Source organism: Mustela putorius, unplaced genomic scaffold (assembly GCF_011764305.1).
Source record: "Mustela putorius furo isolate JIRA1106 unplaced genomic scaffold, ASM1176430v1.1 tig00003913_pilon_pilon_pilon, whole genome shotgun sequence".
In the NCBI taxonomy this organism is placed as follows: Eukaryota; Metazoa; Chordata; class Mammalia; order Carnivora; family Mustelidae; genus Mustela; species Mustela putorius.
Window position 1 is genome coordinate 10,016,922 of NW_025422060.1, and position 20,097 is coordinate 10,037,018.

Below are 20,097 nucleotides of genomic sequence, written 5' to 3' on the forward strand. Positions count from 1 at the left end.
TTCTGCTTCGTTTCCAACTATCTTTTTAAAACAGCTTTGTCCAGATGTATTTTACATACCGTACACTAATTTAAATTAAGGTGTACAATTCAGAGCTTTTAGCATGCTCTCAGAGTTATTTGAAAGTTGCCTATGGTGATGGTTGCACATTTTCATTACACCAAAAAGAAACTCTACACCACTCAGCCACCACTCCCCAAACCTCCCCACTCTTTCCCCATTGGCCCTACCCAACCTGTAATCTACTTTCTGTTTCTGTAGATTGCCTGTATGGACAATTCACACAAACAGAAGCTTACAATATGTATGTGGTTCTTTGTGATTGGTTTCTTTTATTTAGCATGGTGTTTTCAAGGTTTGTCTATGTTGCAGCATGTATTAATACATCATTCCTTTTTATTGCCAACTATTTCATTATAGGGATATGGCATATATAATTTACTCTGTACTTGGACATTTGTGTTATTTCTGTTTGGGGGATATTATAAATAATGCTGTTATAAACATTCATGTAGAGTATTTTGACGGACATGTTTTCACGTCTCTTGGATATATACCTAAGAGTTGAATTGCAGGTTCATACAGTTTGTGTTTAACCATTTGAGGAAATGCCAAACTTTTCCAAAGGAATACTCCCACTAGCAGTGTTACAAGTGTTTCAATTTCTCTACCTCCTTACCAACACGTGTTATTATCTGACTCTTTGATTATAGCTCTCCTAGTGGGTGTGGAGTAGTACCTCCTTGTGGTTTTGATTTGCATTTCTCTGATGGTTAATGATGCCAAGCATCTTTTCATGTGCTTTTCAGCCATTTGTGTATCTTTGGAGAACTGTCCATTCCAAGCCTTTGCCCAATTTTTAAAATTGGGGTTGTTTTAAAATTAAATAATTGTAATAGTTCTTTATATGTGCCAAATAGTCCCTCATGAGATACACAGTTTATAAAAATTTTCTACTGGGGTTTGTCTCTTCACTTCTCATGAAATTTTTAACTCACTTTATAATGATTTATGCCTCTCTCTGTGAACTCCTAATTCCAAATATGAGGACCTCAAATCTTACTCTCCTTAGCAATGTCTGACACTGTTGGCCTCTCTTTTCTTTGATATACTCTTGTCCAAGGAGAGACTGCCTATGCTCATACTCCATATCTACCATCTATTAGTTGTGTGGCTTTTAGCAAATTACTTAGCCTCTCTATTTCATCACTTATAAGATGAGGATACTTGTAGTATCCATCTATAGGGTTATGATTAGCATTAAATGAGTTGATGTAGATAAATGCTTACAACAGAGACTGACCTGTGATAGTCATATTGTAGAAGTGTTGTCTATCATTGTTACTTATCTCTAGCTCCCTCCTTTTTCTACCTATTTTTCTTACTATTCTTTCTGAATCTCCTTTTTTATCTCTTGGCTGTCCTTCCTCTGAAAGTAAATAACCTCCACAGCGCTGCCCTTGGCCCTCTTCTCACCTTGAAGTGACTCTGTAGATGACCTCTTTCCCCATGGTTTCTACTTCTATCTGTTTGACTTATGATTGTCAAATCTTTTTTTAAATTTTTTTTTATTTTTTATAAACATATATTTTTATCCCTGATTGTCAAATCTTTGTGAGGCATAGACCTCTTTATGAACTTCATTTCAAACTGGACACTGTACAGGTTCCCATATTCAGCATATTCAAAACTGTACCTGTTTTCCTCCCTCAAATCTGCATCCTGATGTAGTAGTGCTCCATATCTAAGCTAACAAAACCGTAATACCTCCATTTACATAACATTTTAAGATCAGACATTTTCAGTTCTTCCTTTCTACCTACCATCTAATAGGATAGAGGCTACCCTCTACCTCCCCTCTCTTTGTGTTTTCCTGTTCATTCTTGCTGTACTTGAACAGTTAGTTACATCAGGGTCCATGCCTACATTGAACGCGCTACTTTTATTCTTATACAGGATTCTGACTACTGTGGTTAGGTTTTAGATAGCTTTTGCTCTTTTGCTCCTTTGTTCTTCTCATCAGTCCTTTTGGCTTCTGTTTTGGAATAAGCACCCTTACTTGCACATTTCGGTCCCTCATTTCTTCTTGTTTCTAGCACAGATTACTTTATAAGCTGGTATTATTTCAATATACCGCTCCCTTTTTTCTTTCTTCCCTCTCACACTCAGGGCACATACCCCTCCATTCAGCTCTTAAGAGACATTGTTTCAATACCATATTCCTCAAAGCCATTACAGATGTTTCTAAAACAGTTCTGATTGCTTTAGGGCCTTGCTATAGACCTTTTAATGGCTACCAATCTAAGCTTGCTTTAGACCTTTTAATGTCTACCAATCTAAGCTGAGATCTTTTGTACTGAAGTTCTTTATTATCTGGCCATCAGCTATCTTTCCAGCTTCATCTCCTACTTTTTTTTTTTCCATCTCCTACTTTATACGGAAATACGTATAAATTCTTTTATTTAGCTAACATTTAATGAGCACCTACTATGAGCTAGGCACCCTTGTACCCTTTTGCTGTTCTCATCCAGTTCCCACTTTGGAATACTGTAGTTCCCTTTCTTTCCTTGACAGAATTCTCTTTGGCCTGGAAAGTTGAGCTGAAAGGTTACCTATTTTTGAAGCTTCTTCCCTCTCCCATTTCCCTAAAATTAATTGCTTTATAGTCAGAACTTAATGAACACTGTTCTTACTATTCTAGAACTTGACACATTTTATAGCTTGGTTTCATACCTTCTCTGCTAAATTGGCAACCATGTAGGGCTAGGACTCTGTCTTACTGTAGTTTCTAGTACATAAGGGGTATTTAGTTAATGCTTAATGAATTGAATTGGCTTTTGCATCAGTGATTTTCCAATCCTCACAATCACCAGTAGACTAGATCTTCTTAGCTTCATATTTAGATTACAGAGGCAATCTATCGACTAATAGCTCCTATATCATCTTTCTATCATTTCAATAAACATTTGATTTCTTTTGTGTGTCTGGTACGACATTAGATTCTGGGAAAAATAAAGATTAATCAGAAACTCTCACCTTAAGGAACTCACAGCCTGCTAGAAAGATGGACAAGTAAACCATCCACTACAGTATAGTATAATAAACGCAGTAGCAGACTTCATTATATATCTGTGGGAGGTGCACCAGGGCCAGGTCACAGAAAGCTTCCCAGAAGAGGGGATATCGCACTGAGGCCTAAAAAAAGACAGGTACACTGTCACTCAGAGTTTTTCTACAGAGAATGGAGTACTAGAATGTGGGAGTGGGAAAGAATGAGAGATAAATGAAGGAACTTTCACAGCATTCTCCAGTAAGGGGGAATCACTTGCCCAGTTATCTGGGCAAGAAATTATAATGTTTAAATTAAAGGAGATAAAGAGAAATAAGTAAATTTTTTAAAAATTATCATGCTTATAAAATGTACAATTCTATGATTTAGTGGTTAGGATTGGGTAGAAATCCAGCAGTGAGGGAATCCACATGTATGAAAACATGGGCTTCTGACTTGTAGTGGTTTAGATAATACTGCCTACCAAGACCCAGCAATATAGGAGGATTAACATAGAAGGACCGTGTTGGGTTTGGAAGTGAAGGTTGAGAACATTTAAGTGTAAGATGATTGGTACATGGTTGAGAATGTGGCTTTAGGTCAGAATGAGAACTGGAAACAGATTTTGAAGTAATTGGCAAAAAGATAGCAGTTGAAGCTTTGAGAATGGATACAGTTACCCATTAATTAACATATTTATTGCCATCTGCCATGTCAGATACTAGGGATCTCAGCAATTAATGACAGCGGTATGGCCCTTGATACATGGAGTTGATCTTCTAATGAGGATAGAAAACCTTAAATGTAATTGTACAGCGTACTTAGAGTTGAGGTAAGTGCTAATGTAACAGCAGGTTGTAACATCTAGAGAAACTAGGCAGCCGTTCCTAAGAAATGTTGTTTAAACTCAGTCCCAAAGGATGGGACGAGAAGTAGGGAAGGGGTCTTAAGGCAGAAGAGAACCTGAAATCTTCAAGGAGTAGAAAGTGTGAGTGGAACATAGTCAGCAAGAGGGATCGAAAGGATCCCTAGAATGATGTGGAGGACCCAGAGAGCACAGCTCCCTACACTCCAAGAAAAGAATTTGGACTTTATTTTAAAAGCAGTAGGGAAACATTTAGTGGTTTTGACCAGGGGAATGACATAATGAGATGGATGTGTTGAAGTTGGTGTTCTGGCTCTTGGGCCATGAATGGTTTGAAAATGGTTAGAGGCTACTGTAGTATCAAGCAAAGAAAATGTGAGAAGAGAACCCTTAGACTGATGAGTAGTAGGGGGGGAATGGGGGGAGGGGTTCTCATGGGAAGAACTATAAAAGCAATGGAGACAAACTGGCAAGAAAGGTAGGAAGAAAACCAGAAGAATCAATCATGAGACCTGAGGGAAAGGTAGTGTCAGCACAAGAGGGAAGAAGCCAATGGGTCACAGAAGAACCAGGAGAGACCTGTTAGATTGAACAATGGAAGGGTCATTGATGCTGTTAGAGCTATATATATTTATATATATATATATATTTGTGCATGGATAGAAGTCAAAATAGAATGAATTAAAGAATAAATTAGAGGGGAAGGATTCCTGGGTGGCTCAGTCAGTTGGGTGACTGCCTTCGGCTCAGGTCATGATTCCAGGGTTCCTGGCATGGAATCTAGGCATCAGGTCCTGGCATGGAATCCTGCATCAGGTTCCTTGCTTGGTGGGGAGCCTGCATCTTCCTCTGCCTACCACTGCTCTTGCTTGTGCACTCTCGCTCTCTCTCTCTCTCTGACAAATAAAATCTTAGAAAGGAAGGGAGGGTGGAAGGGATGAAGGAAGGAGAAAGAAAAAAAGAAGAGGAAAGAAAAGTAAGAAATTAGAGGTGAAAGTAGAGTCAAGTAGTATGGACCATGCTTTGAAGAATTCTAGCTTTGAAGAAAGGGAGAAAGGACTATGCAAGTTTTAAAGGTGTTTATAATTATATATTTAAAAATCTGCAAAGGCAGTCTATGTATGTGATTTTAGAAATCTAATGTTTTAGAAAGCGAACTTACACTGAAAAGAAATCTTCACCCCTGTGACCTTTAGTCTCCCATCTCTCAACTTTTAGTAATTAATCCTATCTTTTTGAAATTCCTTACATATTCCAGCATTTATATCTCAAAGGTGGTTTGGTTTAATATTGCTTTTAAAAAATGAGGGAGACTTAAAGGGCACCTGCCTTCAGCTCAGGTCATGATCCCAGGGTCTGGGGATCGAGCCCCGCATCAGGCTCTCTGCTCAGTGGGGAGCCTGCTTCCTCCTCTCTCTCTGCCTGCCTCTCTGCCTACTTGCGATTACTGGCTGTCAAATTTTAAAAAAAAAAAAAAAAAAAACCTTTAAAAAAAAAAATGAGGGAGGCTAAAAAAAAAAAAAATCAGGGAGGTTTAAATGCTGGTGAGAACAAGTAGGGAGAACCTCTAAAGACAGAGGTGGGATAATTGATGAAGTACATCTCTTATATCTGCATCCACCTTTTCCCTAGTTACATGTCCATGGAAGGGTGGAAATTAAGGGAGTTTCTCTTTTCTCTCTGCATTAGGAACAGAGGTCTAGTGAGACCGAAAATAACAGGGGAGGTAGTGGGATTGTGGCCTTAAACAAAATGGAGGAGTTCTGAAATAGCCAGTTTGGGAAATGGAATGAACGCTCACTGGAGGAACAGCAAGGCTCTTACTATTGTGAGTTCATGTTGGGGTCCACTTGAACAATTTGTGGTAGTGTCAGTCCTATATGGTTTTTCTGCACCATGTTCTTGCCATGTTCACCTTTCATATGGAAACATTTCTGACAAAACTCTCAATTCTCTTTATTAACATACTTAGCTCATCAGTGAAGAACGAGAACCCCCATGCACATTGGTAAGGCTTCTCCCTTAACAAGCATATATTAAGAAAGAAATACTTGGGATGCCTGATGGCTCAGTTGGTTAAGCCACTGCCTTCGGCTCAGGTCATGATCCCAGCGTCCTGGGATGGAGTCCCACATCGGGCTCCTTGCTCAGGAGGAAGCCTGCTTCTCCCTCTGCCTCTGCCTGCCTCTCTGTCTGCCTGTGCTCACTCTCTCTGATGGAAAAAAAAAAAGAAAGAAAGAAAGAAAGAAATACTACCAAAGCTTTGACTTCATAAATTATCCAGGTAGTTCTGTGTCTCTAGAACCACCACAGAGCATGGCTCATACTGGGAGAATTGTCCACATCTAATGTAGATTAATATTCCTGAAAGACTGATTGCACTCAGAGGGGTTTGTTAAGAACTAGAATAACATAGAAATCATTTGACTAAAATCCATATTTTAGGCATCAGGAAAAGAAAGGGCTTTTCTAGGGTCATGTTGCTCAGTTGTGTCAGTCTTAGGCCACTAGCCCAATTCTCAGAATTGCTACTTGGTTAGTTTACTGGCCTGAAAATCCAGTGACTTTCCATGGAACACTAGTGTTTTCATAATTAGATTCAGGTTGTTCTACCACTAATACTGAAAAAGATGATTTCAAAACTTGATGGAAAAATCAGCTAACAGGAAGATAGTTTTTGTTTTATTGTTCTCTTTTTTTGTTTGTTTTTTTTTTTTGGTTCATATATATATTAGGGTTTTGTGCTTGCTGCCACTTACTGGCTGTAGACCGCTGATGAAAGAATAAATACTGAAAAAAACACAAGTTAATATCCGGATCAAACTTAACCGGTTGTATTTCTTTTAAAGATCCATATGGTTACTCTAGTGATTTTTTTTTTTTTTTTTTTTTATTGCATACATGTTGGTAGTCGTATTTTTTGTTTTGCATTCAGAAACATTTAGTCAAAGCGTAGGATATAGTAGGCTATTGTGCTTGGTTTGGGGGCTATGAAGAATAAGATTTCGTCACTCTTGGTCTCTGGTTAAGTTTAGAAATGGGAACAAGAGGATTGGCAGTAGGCAGTTCTTCCTGGGTGAGAGAGGCAGGAAAGACTTCACAGGGTAGGTGACATTTTGAACTGACTTCTGAAGATGAATAGGTTTTCCATACATAAAAAATGAGACCAAAATAAGTTCATTATGGAAATGTAAGAGGCCATTTTAATTAGAACTTTGTAAAGAAAGGGGTGAAAAGGCCTGGCATGTTCAAATATTAGCAGCCATGATTCAGGATGGCCTCAGTATGGCTAGAGAGGGTTATGTGAATGGGGCCATGCCGGAAGACTGTGTTAGGCATCAAGGACCCAATCAAGAATGATCTTTGTTATAACAGGAAGTTTGAACTTCATTCTTTAGGCAGTGGGGGAGCCATTAAAATTCTTAAGCAAAAAAGTTACAGAATGACTGGTGCTATGGATTTCTTATTTTTGTAAGAAAACTTAAAGATAAATTAGGGTGTCGTCAGTTTGGAGGTAGGGAAACAAATTAGAAGATTAATTTAGTAATCCCAGCAAGAATTGAAGGCCTGAAATAACTAGAGCTGTGGTAGTAAAGATGGACAGTAACAAGTATCCAGAGAAACTTGGTGACGGTTTGAGAAGGAGAGTCTATATTGAGCTCCTAGTTTGTGACTCATGTGACTGGGTAGATGATGGGTAAGATTACCCTTGATAGGGAACAGTGGGGGAAATCCATTTAGGAAGGACAGTGGTGAGTTCCATGGAGATAGATGGATATGAGAACCTGCTGGACATCCAGTAGGCTATTGGATGCATGGATGTGCTGATAAAGTTTTGGAAATCTTCAGTATGTAATTGACACCTCTGGAGCATTTAGAGAGCATTTAGAGCAAGGATTCTTAACCTCTGGAATCCAAATATTCTCCATTATCCAAATTAGTATATATGTGACTTTTGTTAGGGGAAGGTCCATAGCTTTCTTCAGATTCTCAAAAGTGATAAATACTTGATGTGGGAAGGGGCCTAGGACAGGGCCCCAAGTATCTTCATTAAGTGATGGCAGTGATAGTGAGTAGTCTCAGCAAAGAAGGCAGTAAAGGAACAATAGTAAAGAGAGAAATGTGATGTCAAAGCCCAAGTCAAGTAACATGTAGACCGAAGAGTCATTGGCTTGGCAATTAGAAAACTTGTAAATTGTTTCTAATAAACAAGATGGAATCGGATGTATTTGTATGTAATGAAGCTTCCCACAGAACCCCCATGGCTTTCTAAGAATTATAAAAACCATTGGCCTACAAAAAAGTTCAATGCCTCTGTCGAGTGTTCAGGGCTAAAATTTGCTCTTGCCTTGCTGTTACAGTTTAACCTCTCCCTTCAGTATTCTGAACTAGCCAAAGCGATCTCTTCACTGTTTTCTGGATACTTCATACAAATCTTAGCCCCACGCTTTTGCTGGTGTTTTTCATCCTGCCTGCCCTGTTCCCTGCCCAACAAATCCTAGCAGTCTTTCACAGTTTAGTTTGTTCTGCTTTCTCTGTGCTCCTTTCTGACTATATTGATTTTCTCCTTTATATCAGTGGTAATTACTGTCTTGTTTTGTCATTTAAAATTGTACCGCCTTGCATTGCTACTTACTTTATATGTTATTGCCACCTTTTCCCAGTGAAGTTTACTCCTGAAGACTAGCAGTACCTTGCATCTCATCACACCCCCTAGTGGCTTGAGCTTTCACATACTTATTTTAAATACTAAAATATTTGAACGAATTTAACCTGAGCCAAATATAGTGGGGGAAAATGTGTTTAAGAAAAAATTCTTGTGATGCATTCTAAATGATACAGGAGTGATTGACGGGTCATTTTACAACTGTACTCCATTTCTGTGGGTAATCAAGAGTTGATTGCGTATCAGAATAAAATACTGATAATGTGAGGCTTATGAACGTCTGGGCTTTTATTTGGAATTTTTAATGAATTAATTAAATTTGTTAGGCCAAACTAATTTTTCTGTGTAAAATAACTAATTTTTTTCAAGATGGAAATATCTTTTTTTGGATTTAAAGTAAAATGCACTTACTAAAATAAGTCTACAAGTAGAAATAAAATATTACTAGTATTTCTATACAAACATCCAAAGGCACTCACATTTTATAAACATCTTTACCATCTGTAAATTAAGTAGGTACTGATGGGGTTAACATACAAAACTTATTGACATACAATGCAGCTGGCTCATTACTAAACAATATGCATGGAACCTGATTTCAGTGTCATGGTGTTACTGGTTTTGCTGAATGATAATTTAGCTTAATCTGATTTGAAGCCAGTGTTTGTCTTTCTTCCATTATTTGCTGGAAACTTTTGGCATAATCCAGGGTTATGGTAGGAAACTGTAGCAAAAAAGGGGGGTGGGCAGAGTTGCATTGCTTTATTCCAGAGTCAAAAAAATTAAAAACTTTTAGTTAAGAAGTAGAATAAATACGTTAGATACTCCTATGTGGGTCACATTGTTGTTGAGCAGATATCTACTAACATAAATCCTAAATTGTAGTAGTTACCTGACAGGAGCCTGTGTAACAGTAAGCCAGTTTGACTAACATTTCAATATGTTTAAGCTTTTCCTTTTTTTCCCTGAAATCAGAATATGTATTTTCAAAAGAGTACAGTTTTTGTGCATATCCTCACACCTTAATTTAACCACAGTTTTTAAACCGGTAAAGCATATTTTGACCATTTTCATAAAGAAGGAAGTTCCTTTAATTCACAAGCAGTATTGCTTATTGAGTAGAATATACTAAAACATAGAGACAGATCAGTGGGAAGAAAATAAACTAACTCAGTGGCTGAGTGACTTGCTTCAGCATAGCTGCCCGGGGGCTCCTTTACCCCAGTTTGTGGCTCAGCAGCATTTCCTAAATGTTCCAGGTTATTTGGCCTGAGTAAATTATGAATAGTAAAACAAGTGTTCTATGTATCCTTTATAATAAAAACTTAATAAAAATTAAAATTTTTTAATAAAAATTTCAGGGAAAAGCAGGTGTATCCCAATTAAGTTTTTAATCCACATCCATGATTTAAAATAACTAAAAACTGTAGAATATACAGTTTAATCCCTTTCATATTTTAGAATGTGGATATATGTGAGTTATTCTGGCAGACAAAGAAAAAAATTGAAGGACTTTAGAGTTTTATTATACACACTTAACTACCTTTTTAAAGAGAAACTTAACATGGCATTCCCTGATTTTAAGGGAAGAGAACCTAGTCAAGTCGCTGGGGTAGGAAGGCAAAATTCTAGGGACCAACAGCAGTGTGAGAGCTAAATCAAAATGTTTGCTCTTTGATGGGTTGAGTGCCTGCTACCTTCTCCATTCACGGGTGAGTCTAAATAAGGTAAGAATTCTCTGGATTCATGATGTCCAGTAAAATAATATAAGCTACATAAATATAACTTTAAATTTTTAGTAATCACATTAAACAAGTGAAATGAAACAGGTGAGACTGCTTTTAGTAATAAATTAATTGGGGGCTTCTGGTTGGCTCAGTCGGTAGAGTGTGTGTGACTGTTGATCTTGGGTTGTGAGTTTGAGCCTCATGTTGGGCACAGAGAGTTTAAATCATTCTAATCTTTAAAAAAAAAATAACGTAGGGGCACCTGGGTGGCTCAGTGGGTTAAAGCCTCTGCCTTCGGCTCAGGTCATGATCCCAGAGTCCTGGGATCGAGCCCCGCATCGGGCTGTCTGCTCCGCGGGGAGCCTGCTTCCCCCTCTCTCTCTGCCTGCCTCTCTGCCTACTTGTGATCTCTGTCTGTCAAATAAATAAATAAAATCTTTAAAAAAAAATAATGTATTTAATCCAGTAAAAGCAATATTTTTCAGTATGCAATCAGTATTTTTCAAATGTTAAGAAATATTCTAGTTTTTTGTGTGTTTAGTGTTTGTAATTCAGTGTTTATTGCGTTTAAAGCACTCCTCAATTTGGGCTAGTCACATTTCAGGTGCTTGATAGCTGCATGCTGCTAGGAATGACTGTATCGGACATTGTCTCTCTAGAACATCTAAGGGATGTGTGCCCATGATATTGAGAAATAGAACTTGCCTTATATCCAATGTAAAATATTAAAATTCCCTACCTTAGAGGATGCCTCCATCTGTGCTGTGAAGCACTAACGCAGGTCACAGATTGTTAGTTTTGAGAATACCTGTTTCCAGGATCGAGATAAATAAGAAATACGACTTTAACAGTGACTGGCAACATATTTGTGAATTTCAGTACTCTTATCTTCATGTGCAGTTCTTTCACCTGTGCTTTCAAACATATGATGCCACAACTAAATTCTGTACATAATTTATGTAACATAAAGAAAAATGTTTTACGTTTTGTATTTCATCCACTAGAAACCTCTGACTCTATATTCTGAGCTTTATTAAGAAGAATGATAACAGCTACCTTACTCTTTAAGATACTAAATTATTTTAAGGAATTAGGACTGTCATCTGATTTCAATTTTCTTTTATATTTTAAGGATATGGAATATTATCTTGTAAAATGGAAAGGATGGCCAGATTCTACAAATACTTGGGAACCTTTGCAAAATCTCAAGTGCCCATTACTACTACAGCAGTTCTCTAATGACAAGCATAATTATTTATCTCAGGTAAACAAAGGCAAAGCAATATCTCTAAAAGACAATAACAAAGCTTTGAAACCTGCCATTGCTGAGTACATTGTAAAGAAGGCTAAACAAAGGATAGCTCTGCAGAGATGGCAAGATGAACTCAACAGAAGAAAGAATCATAAAGGAATGATTTTTGTTGAAAACACTGTTGACTTAGAGGGCCCACCTTCAGACTTCTACTACATTAATGAATACAAACCAGCTCCTGGAATCAGCTTAGTCAATGAAGCGACCTTTGGTTGTTCATGTACAGATTGCTTCTTTGAGAAATGTTGTCCCGCTGAAGCTGGAGTTCTTTTGGCTTATAATAAAAACCAGCAAATCAAAATCCCACCTGGTACCCCCATTTATGAATGCAACTCAAGGTGTCAGTGTGGACCTGATTGTCCCAATAGGATTGTACAAAAAGGCACCCAGTATTCACTTTGCATCTTTCGAACTAGCAATGGTTGTGGCTGGGGTGTAAAAACCCTTGTGAAGATTAAAAGGATGAGTTTTGTCATGGAATATGTTGGAGAGGTATGTTCACCTTATAACAAACAATGCAAGATTTATGCTTTTTTTTGTACATCAGTAACAAATATTGGTACGTTTTTATATTACCATTTGCAAGTATGTAAAAATTTCAGGTTTGAGAGAAGGGTTCACTGGCATAGTTAGAAATACAAACTTGTATATAAACAACAACAAAAACAACAAAAAAAATATATATATATAATGACAAAATTGTCTTCTTTCAGAACCATCCATTAATAGTCATTGAAACTGGAATTTGTAAAATATGACAATCAATTTTACATAAAAGCCCTAAGAAGAAAATCAGATCTAAATATCTGCTGACTTTGAAAACTTTTAGATTATAATTTATCCACTTGACTAAATATGGTTAAGTGTAGTTGGCAAAACTAAACATTATATCAATGTGAGAGACCCCGTAGACAAATGCTCTCTGAGCAAGTGTTGTAAAATAAACTTAAAAGCATTTATTGCATCCACCAGAAAATCCAAATTCCTTGTAGCTCAGCAAGAGACTCTTCTCTAAATTGCCAAAGACTGAACTGATATTCTTGTATATATAATGTAAATTTAGAAAAAAATAGTATTTGTATGTACAAAATATACTATTTTGAGCACCTTGTGTTTTAACTCGTTAATCCTTTAAATAACTGGGAGGTAGCAGTGTTACCTCCATTATTATAGATGAGGAAACAGGCACAGAGAAGTTGAGCAACTTGCACAAGGTCACGTTGTAGTGAAGAAGAGCCAGGATTCAAAACCAAGTCTCTAAGATGAGTGTGCTTTGCCCCTGAGCTACACTTCCTCAAACTGGGTGAAGGATTAAGTCATGACTAGAATACAAGTGTAACTAACGTATCTCAGGTTGTCACATGTGACATTTTAAAAGTGGAATTAGGTCATGTATAATTATCTGTATTCATCTAGAATACTGAGATTAAATTGGAACCCTACTTCGATCCTTCAATTTTTAGACAACAGCAGATGATTGTAAATCACTATTTGAGATCTTGTATACCAGATCTTGTATAATCAAATTCTTTTTGTATAATCAGATTCTCCCATTTTGGCTTACTGACTGCAGTGGTTAAGTCTGGTTGACACCAAGAATCACTTTAGACATTTTTGGTTTCCTAAGCTGAGCATCTGGTAAAGCTGTGTTCTTAGAACTGTAGATGATGGTTTTGAGCTACAGAATTTGATGAAAACGGCTGATTCAGCAAAACTAAACTTTGTCCATACAGTTGACTGCAAATTTAGCATGCCTTCTTTCCTGTAGTAACAAATTTCCATTTGTAACTGCACAGATTAGTTCCAGGAATAATAACATTTTAGAGTATCTTTACTTTTTTTTTAATTAACATATAATGTATTACCGGTTCAGAGGTACACGTCTATGATTCTTCAGTCTGTGTAATACCCAGTGTTCATCTCTATCACATGCCCTCCTTAATGTCCAGCAGCCAGCTACCTCATCCCTCTACACCTCCCCCCCACCCCCAGCAACCCTCAGTTTGTTTCCTCTGATTAAGAGTCTCTTAAGGTTTGTTCCCAACTGGTTTGATCTTGTTTTATTTTTTCCTCTCTTACCCCTATGATCCTCTGTTTTGTTTCTTAAATTCTACATATCAGTGAGATCATACAATAATTGTCTTTCTCTGATTGACTTATTTCGCTAAGCACAATACCCTCTAGTTCCATCTGTGTCGTTTAAATGAGTATCTTTACTTGTAAATTTAGTCCTTTACATTCCCTTATGTCCTGCAGAAAGCTATAATTGGGTAGCGTTTTGAACATCTGAATACATTGGAATGAAAGTAGTACTGTCTTAATTGTGGGTTGTCCTAATACCTGTCCTAAACAGCCTTGATTCTTTTGCAGTCATTTCCACCCTTAGTTTTCCCACATATTTTCATCCAGCTCTTCTAGAGTAGTTTGTGTGAATATTTGTCTTGATGACACTCTAATTTCTTTTTAAACCTTTGTAGGCATTAGTATGGTAATAATTTATGGGCGAGTGTTTCTTCAGTTCAACAATAGCTATATAATATACTATAGTTTTTTCTTTTTAGGTAATCACAAGTGAAGAAGCAGAAAGACGGGGGCAGTTATATGACAACAAGGGAATCACATATCTCTTTGATCTGGATTATGAATCTGATGAATTCACAGTGGATGCAGCCCGATATGGAAATGTCTCTCATTTTGTGAATCACAGTGTAAGTGACACTTAAAGAGTAGACAGGACTAATCAACTTAGCAGTGTTTTTAATGATTTTCCATAGTTGAGGAATAATTATCTTTAGATTACTTACCCTTTTAATATTTCCAGAGTATTTTAATACAAAGACCTCTTAGGTTAGGTTATGGTATTATTGCTGTATTAGGAAAATTCACTACGGTACCTACCAAATACCATGCATTTTGCAGAGTTTTCATGTATGCGGCTTCATTTAATCATTCCATAACTTCGTAAGTTAGGTTTTGTCTTAATGTAGAGGATGAAGTTATTGGAGGAATTAGGCAGGTAGAAAGGTTAGAAATCACATGCAGCTGGAGGGGTTAACATGTAACATGTTAATACATATATAAAATTTAAGAACTTGTAGAGTACTTAAGTATTTAGGGCTGTTTTTCTAAATTATAAGTTAGTATTTTTAATTCATGTTTGAAACAAACTTAGAATACACCTGGAACTCTAACTGTAGGATTTTATAAACTATTTGTAAAAATAAGGGAGATGAATAGTTACTGGGTACTTACTAAGTGCCCACAGATAAGGGTAGGTTATGTAGCTGCCCATCTAAGGAAGTAGGCCATGCTAAACTTTCCTTGGATTTTATACCAAGAAACTAGCTTATGTTTAAATAGGGAAATGTCAGAGACCTTCTGACTCTTTTATTAGCTTTTTTGATTGACTTAAACTTTTGCTTTAATTTTTTTTCCTAATGATAAATTTGAGATACTCTCAAAATAAATGTATTCTAAACAGGTAAACACTTAACTTTGATTTCTTAGGATGATTCACTAGATGTTCTTGCATTATCCAGAATTTAATGTAGAATTTTCAAAATATTAAAGAATAACCCAAATAGAAGTTAAAGTAATGAAACTGCATGCAGTATGAAATTTGAGTTGTATAATGCTGACTTGATTTTTTTATACTTGATTTTTTAAATAGTTATCAGTAAGGCGTAAAGGAATAGAATATAACTATAACTATTTTATTCCTTTACACCTTATTGAAATGAACTAAATACAGGTGAAATGATAATGTTATCTAGGATTTGTATGACAAGTCCTCAGAGAAGTTAAAAAGTTGAGACTGGATGAAACAGGATTGGTAAAAATGTTAATTGTTAAAGCTGCAGGGTGAATATATGTGGAATATTTTTACTAGTGTTGTGTATGTCTGAGATTTTCTATAAGTGAAAACAGTATTTTTTAATTTGCGTGCCTCAAAGACTGCTGAACAATAATGTAATTTCTAATAGAACTTAAAGTAATAGTCAAGAAATTAAATATTTTATATGGCATGTAGAAGAGCCTATTCATGTCATTTTTTACATAAATGGATTCTAATGTTCCTTTTTAGTGTGACCCAAATCTTCAGGTTTTCAATGTTTTCATCGACAACCTTGACACCCGTCTTCCCCGAATAGCATTATTTTCCACAAGAACCATATATGCTGGAGAAGAGCTCACTTTTGATTATCAAATGAAAGGTACGGTTTTCAAGTACAGTTTGATTGGTGTCCAGTTGTTTCAGTTATGAAGAAGCAGAGTAGTAAAAGACCTGAACCAAAAGATCTGAACCAAGCAAGTATTAAAGAAGAGAAAAAAACGAGGTCACAAAGCTAATCTGACAGAGGTAGAACTAGAATCCAGGTCTGCCTGACCTTAAGCTGAGTAATGCTCTTTTCTCTGTATCACGTTGCCACCTGCTTTTTTTCATAAGTTCCATTATGAGAGTTTATTATACATCTTTTCTCAATATTACTTGTATTTTAAAATTGTAATGCACTTCTGAATATTGACTAAGATGTATATTCAAAAGATTGAAAATACAACTTAAATCACAAGTGAACTTAATCCATTCCTACTTGGATTTGGCTTTTTTCAAAAAAAAAAAAAAAGAAAAATGATATTTTGTTTCCTTTATTTTAACAATATGTTTTTCTTTCCTTTTTTTTTCTAAGTATTAATTTTTTCTAAGTATTTTCTAAGCAATCAATGTTTTTCCTTTGTTTTGGCCGCACTTTATGGCTCTTAAGTCATGTATGAAACTAAATGCATATCAGATTTTCCCATTAATTCCCATCATTTCTGAAAGCTATTCTTAGAAATATGGGCTAATAGCATATGCTTTTATCTCTTACTAGCCCACACCATCTTTTGAAGATAATTCAGTGATTTGTTTCTGAATATACACATTTACTTAAAACTGTGATAGAAAATTTGAACTTCCTTCTGAATTGTCTTATTTCCGTATTTCTTTTTCTATGTAATCAGGTTCTGGAGATATATCTTCAGATTCTGTTGACCACAGCCCAGCCAAAAAGAGGGTCAGAACTGTGTGCAAGTGTGGAGCTGTGACTTGCAGAGGTTACCTCAACTGAATTTTCAGGAAATAGAGCTGATGATTGTAGTTTTGGTTTTTTCTAATGTTGACATTTCAAAAAAGTATTTGGGACTCTTTTCATATTATCAAGACTATATGCTTTGTTAATTTACAGTTCATGTTTCAAACTATTGGCCAAATGTATTACTGATGCTTCTGAAGAGAAGAACACAGGGTCATAGACTAATTTGAAATACACATATTTAGTAATGAGATACCAACATGAAAACTATTTACAGATGAGCATATACATACATACAAAGTCTGTGGGAATAAAGAAATGCCTCCTTTAGTGTTTAAGCATTGAACTGATAGTGAACAGTCACTCAGATCAAATATTCAACCTGCGTACACTTTGAATTTAGACAAAGGTAATCCAGTTTGGGTAAATATATACAAGTGTTATTTCTGTTCTGTTGTCATTCCTATTATTACTTACTGTACTTGTATTTGAGACAAACAGATGATACTGAATTATACTATTTTCCTACTTTCATGAAAATATTGGGTCTTACTGATATAGAAATTTAAGGTTAAAATTAAATATAAAAGAATTTAATTACAGCTCAGTTTCATATTTTGAAGCTGTTATATGAAGCATGTATGTCTGAACCAATAATTCTTCAAGACTTTTATTCCCTTAAAAGAAAAATTTCCAAAAAGCTCTCAAATTGTAGCATGGCTGACCATTATGCTGCTTTGAAAGGATGGGGTAGTGGGACCACGGGAAGGTTTTTTGGAGTGCCAGGTAGAGGAAAGGGAGCACTTAAAGGGCCCTTCTTAGTGACATGAATTAAGAGATCCATGTAGAGTACCTCTGGTCTAAACATAAAGAGTAAAACGAGCTACCCCTGCGTGTAGCTGCCCCTAACAATAATGTTTCAGAATACAATACATTCATGTTACATCTTCTGAATTTCAGGCAGTATTAACATTTCCACCAAATTTAATTATTTTTGTATTTTGTACAGGCCCTTCTTAAAATAATCTATATTTTGAACTGATACTTATTTTTTATACATGAATTTTTTAAATGTGATAAAGCTAAACTTGGCTTGGCCAAAGTATGTACCTAAATAATGAGAGCTTTTTTTACTTGAACCATGAAGACTAAAATGGAATATATTCCTTGTTTGGTTTTTGTTTTTATTTTCCTGCATAGTAAAACCTCAGTCGGGAAAAAATGTGTTTTCACCTCTCATTGCGGCATTTGTAATCATGGTGTCCAACGTAAAGGTAAGCGCAGCAAGTAAATCTGGCTTTCAGTATTCCTAATTAAATTATACCTAAGCTCATTGCCCCATTGCTTTAATGACCTACAATAAGTTTGGGTAAAATCGAACTGACTTCAAGAATGCAGCCCTTCAAATATCTTCTTAATCTTGAGCCTCTTTTTTGGGAGAATGCATCTTTATTATGCATTATACTGCTACCACATGACTTTGCTCTTTCATAATATAGGGTAAATTTTTACATGTTTGGAGTCTCAGTGTATTAACCAAAATCTGCAGGTGGCAAGGATAAATACATTTTGGGTGCCATTTCTTGGTTTTCTTTATGAGAAAATAGTCACATGGTGTGTGTGGTAAGAAAGCATCACAGATTTACAGGTGCTTCAATGGCCAACCTTACTCTGAATTATAATTCTCACGGGTTTAAAGGTGTAATTTTAATATTTTAATATTTTTTTCTTAAAAAGTCTGTGTTTTACTGTCTAGTTATTCTTGTCTACTTCTTGTGGTAAAAACAAATGTAAAACAGGAGGGCAAAGGGAATGGCTATTTTCAGTAAATTTGTTTCATTTTGTCCATTTGTTAATGGGTCTTTGAGAGTTTAATTACCTGTTACTTACTTTATTAAAAAGCTAGACCTAATCAGTAAAATAGAAACTCCCTACATGAAGCTATTAAAAGCCTTTAACCATTTTAAGTCAACATTTAGCTTCTTTAGTTTCCCAAGTTGTCAGAATTTGTTCTCTCAGAATAAATATAGCCAATATTCAAGGGTAATATTTAGATTGAGTTAAAACTGTAAATCCACTGTGTGAGTTGTATTGATACTGTTTTCAGTACCTACATGAGGATCGTGATAAACAGTTGGTAATCTCAGGGTCTTCTCCCCCTCTGTGCAAAATCTAGACTGCACTTATTTTTCTTACAGTTCATTTTTCTTCAGCAAAATAAATTTAGTTTGGCATTTGATTTTCTATTTATCGTGGCTTAGCTTTGTTTCTATTTTACTGTCATTTCCAGTAAGGCTTTGTACGAAAGGGTCAAAAAACTTTGGTGCATTCCGGACTACTTGCTTTTGAGATTAGCCAAAGGTTTTTACACCGTTCCTTTTGAAGTTTATCATGGTCATGGTTGATCCATTTGAATATTAAAGTAGAATTTTACATAGCCTAAAATGGATATGGATGGATACTTGTAAAATGTCTTGAGCATTATTAGTCACCAGGTTACTTAAACACATTGTGCTAAATAAAAACTGCCTGGAACTGTAAGGGAATCTTCAATTAAAGCTCCTATTCTTTGAGCTCCTCATAAACTGGTGAGGCTGGTGCTCTCCACCCTGGACCACAGCAGAGGGAAGGGAGTCTAGACTAGTTCGGTAACAGTAGTGTGCCCAAGATCACCCGGCTCCAGGCCAGTAAACTACCTGACTAAAAGGTCCTCAATTCTGTACCGTTTGTTTAAACAAACATGTAACTCTTGGATTCCTCTGTAAGGCAAATGTGGCTAGCCACAGCACTGTTTCTAGGACTATCTTGGCATTTTGAAACTTTTTTTTTTCACATTGTTTTTTCTACTTTACAGTTCTTAAAGTAAAAATCAAATAGCCACTATACTGAGTCCTGCCCGGTCCTGTGCTCTCTCCGAGAGGCATTACTACCCAGCGGCTGAGTGCGCAGACTCTGAGCTCGGACAGCCTGCGTTTTCAGTCCCGGCTTTCCCCCTTCCCAGCTGTGTGAACTAACCTCTCTGTGCCTTAGCCTCCTCATTTATGAATGGGGAGAATAAATTTATCTACCTCAAAGGGTGTTGGTGAGGAATAAAGGAGTTGATATCCAGCGTATAAGAGAACGGAGCATCATCCCAGAGCAAGCGCCGTACGTAAGTGTCTGCTAGTTATTCCGTACTGCGAGCTTGTACTTTAAAATCTTGGGTGAGCACAACAAGGTGATGGTGGTGGTGGTTTTTCAGTTTGTTTGAGTGCTCCTAGCCCTTAAATTCCTTCAGCTGACATTTATTATGCCAGGTTGACCTAGAAAACAGAACATGGCACTGTGTAATGTAAACTGGCGATGTGATTATAAAGTGCTAAAAACTTCAGCAGAATGTCCAGGCGTGTGGTGAGTTCCCACCTTG

The 20,097-nt window shown here is 36.3% G+C and overlaps 1 protein-coding gene across 11 annotated transcripts in view; it reads left to right on the forward strand.

The window, feature by feature from the left end:
• Window positions 1–19,804, forward strand: part of SUV39H2 (SUV39H2 histone lysine methyltransferase) — a 24,411-nt gene extending 4,607 nt beyond the window's left edge. For 7 of the 11 annotated variants that reach the window (XM_004774853.3, XM_045069181.1, XM_004774850.3 and 4 more), the window contains 4 exons: window positions 11,440–12,111; window positions 14,181–14,327; window positions 15,704–15,833; window positions 16,621–19,804. In XM_004774853.3, coding sequence (XP_004774910.1) covers window positions 11,440–12,111; window positions 14,181–14,327; window positions 15,704–15,833; window positions 16,621–16,727 — 1,056 coding nt within the window. In that variant the 3' untranslated portion in view covers window positions 16,728–19,804. Of the gene's footprint in view, window positions 1–11,439; window positions 12,112–14,166; window positions 14,328–15,703; window positions 15,834–16,620 lie in introns of those variants that run through there. The other 4 variants (XM_004774859.3, XM_045069186.1, XR_006603357.1 and 1 more) reach the window with 3 other exon arrangements.
• The last annotated feature ends 293 nt before the right edge of the window (window positions 19,805–20,097 follow it).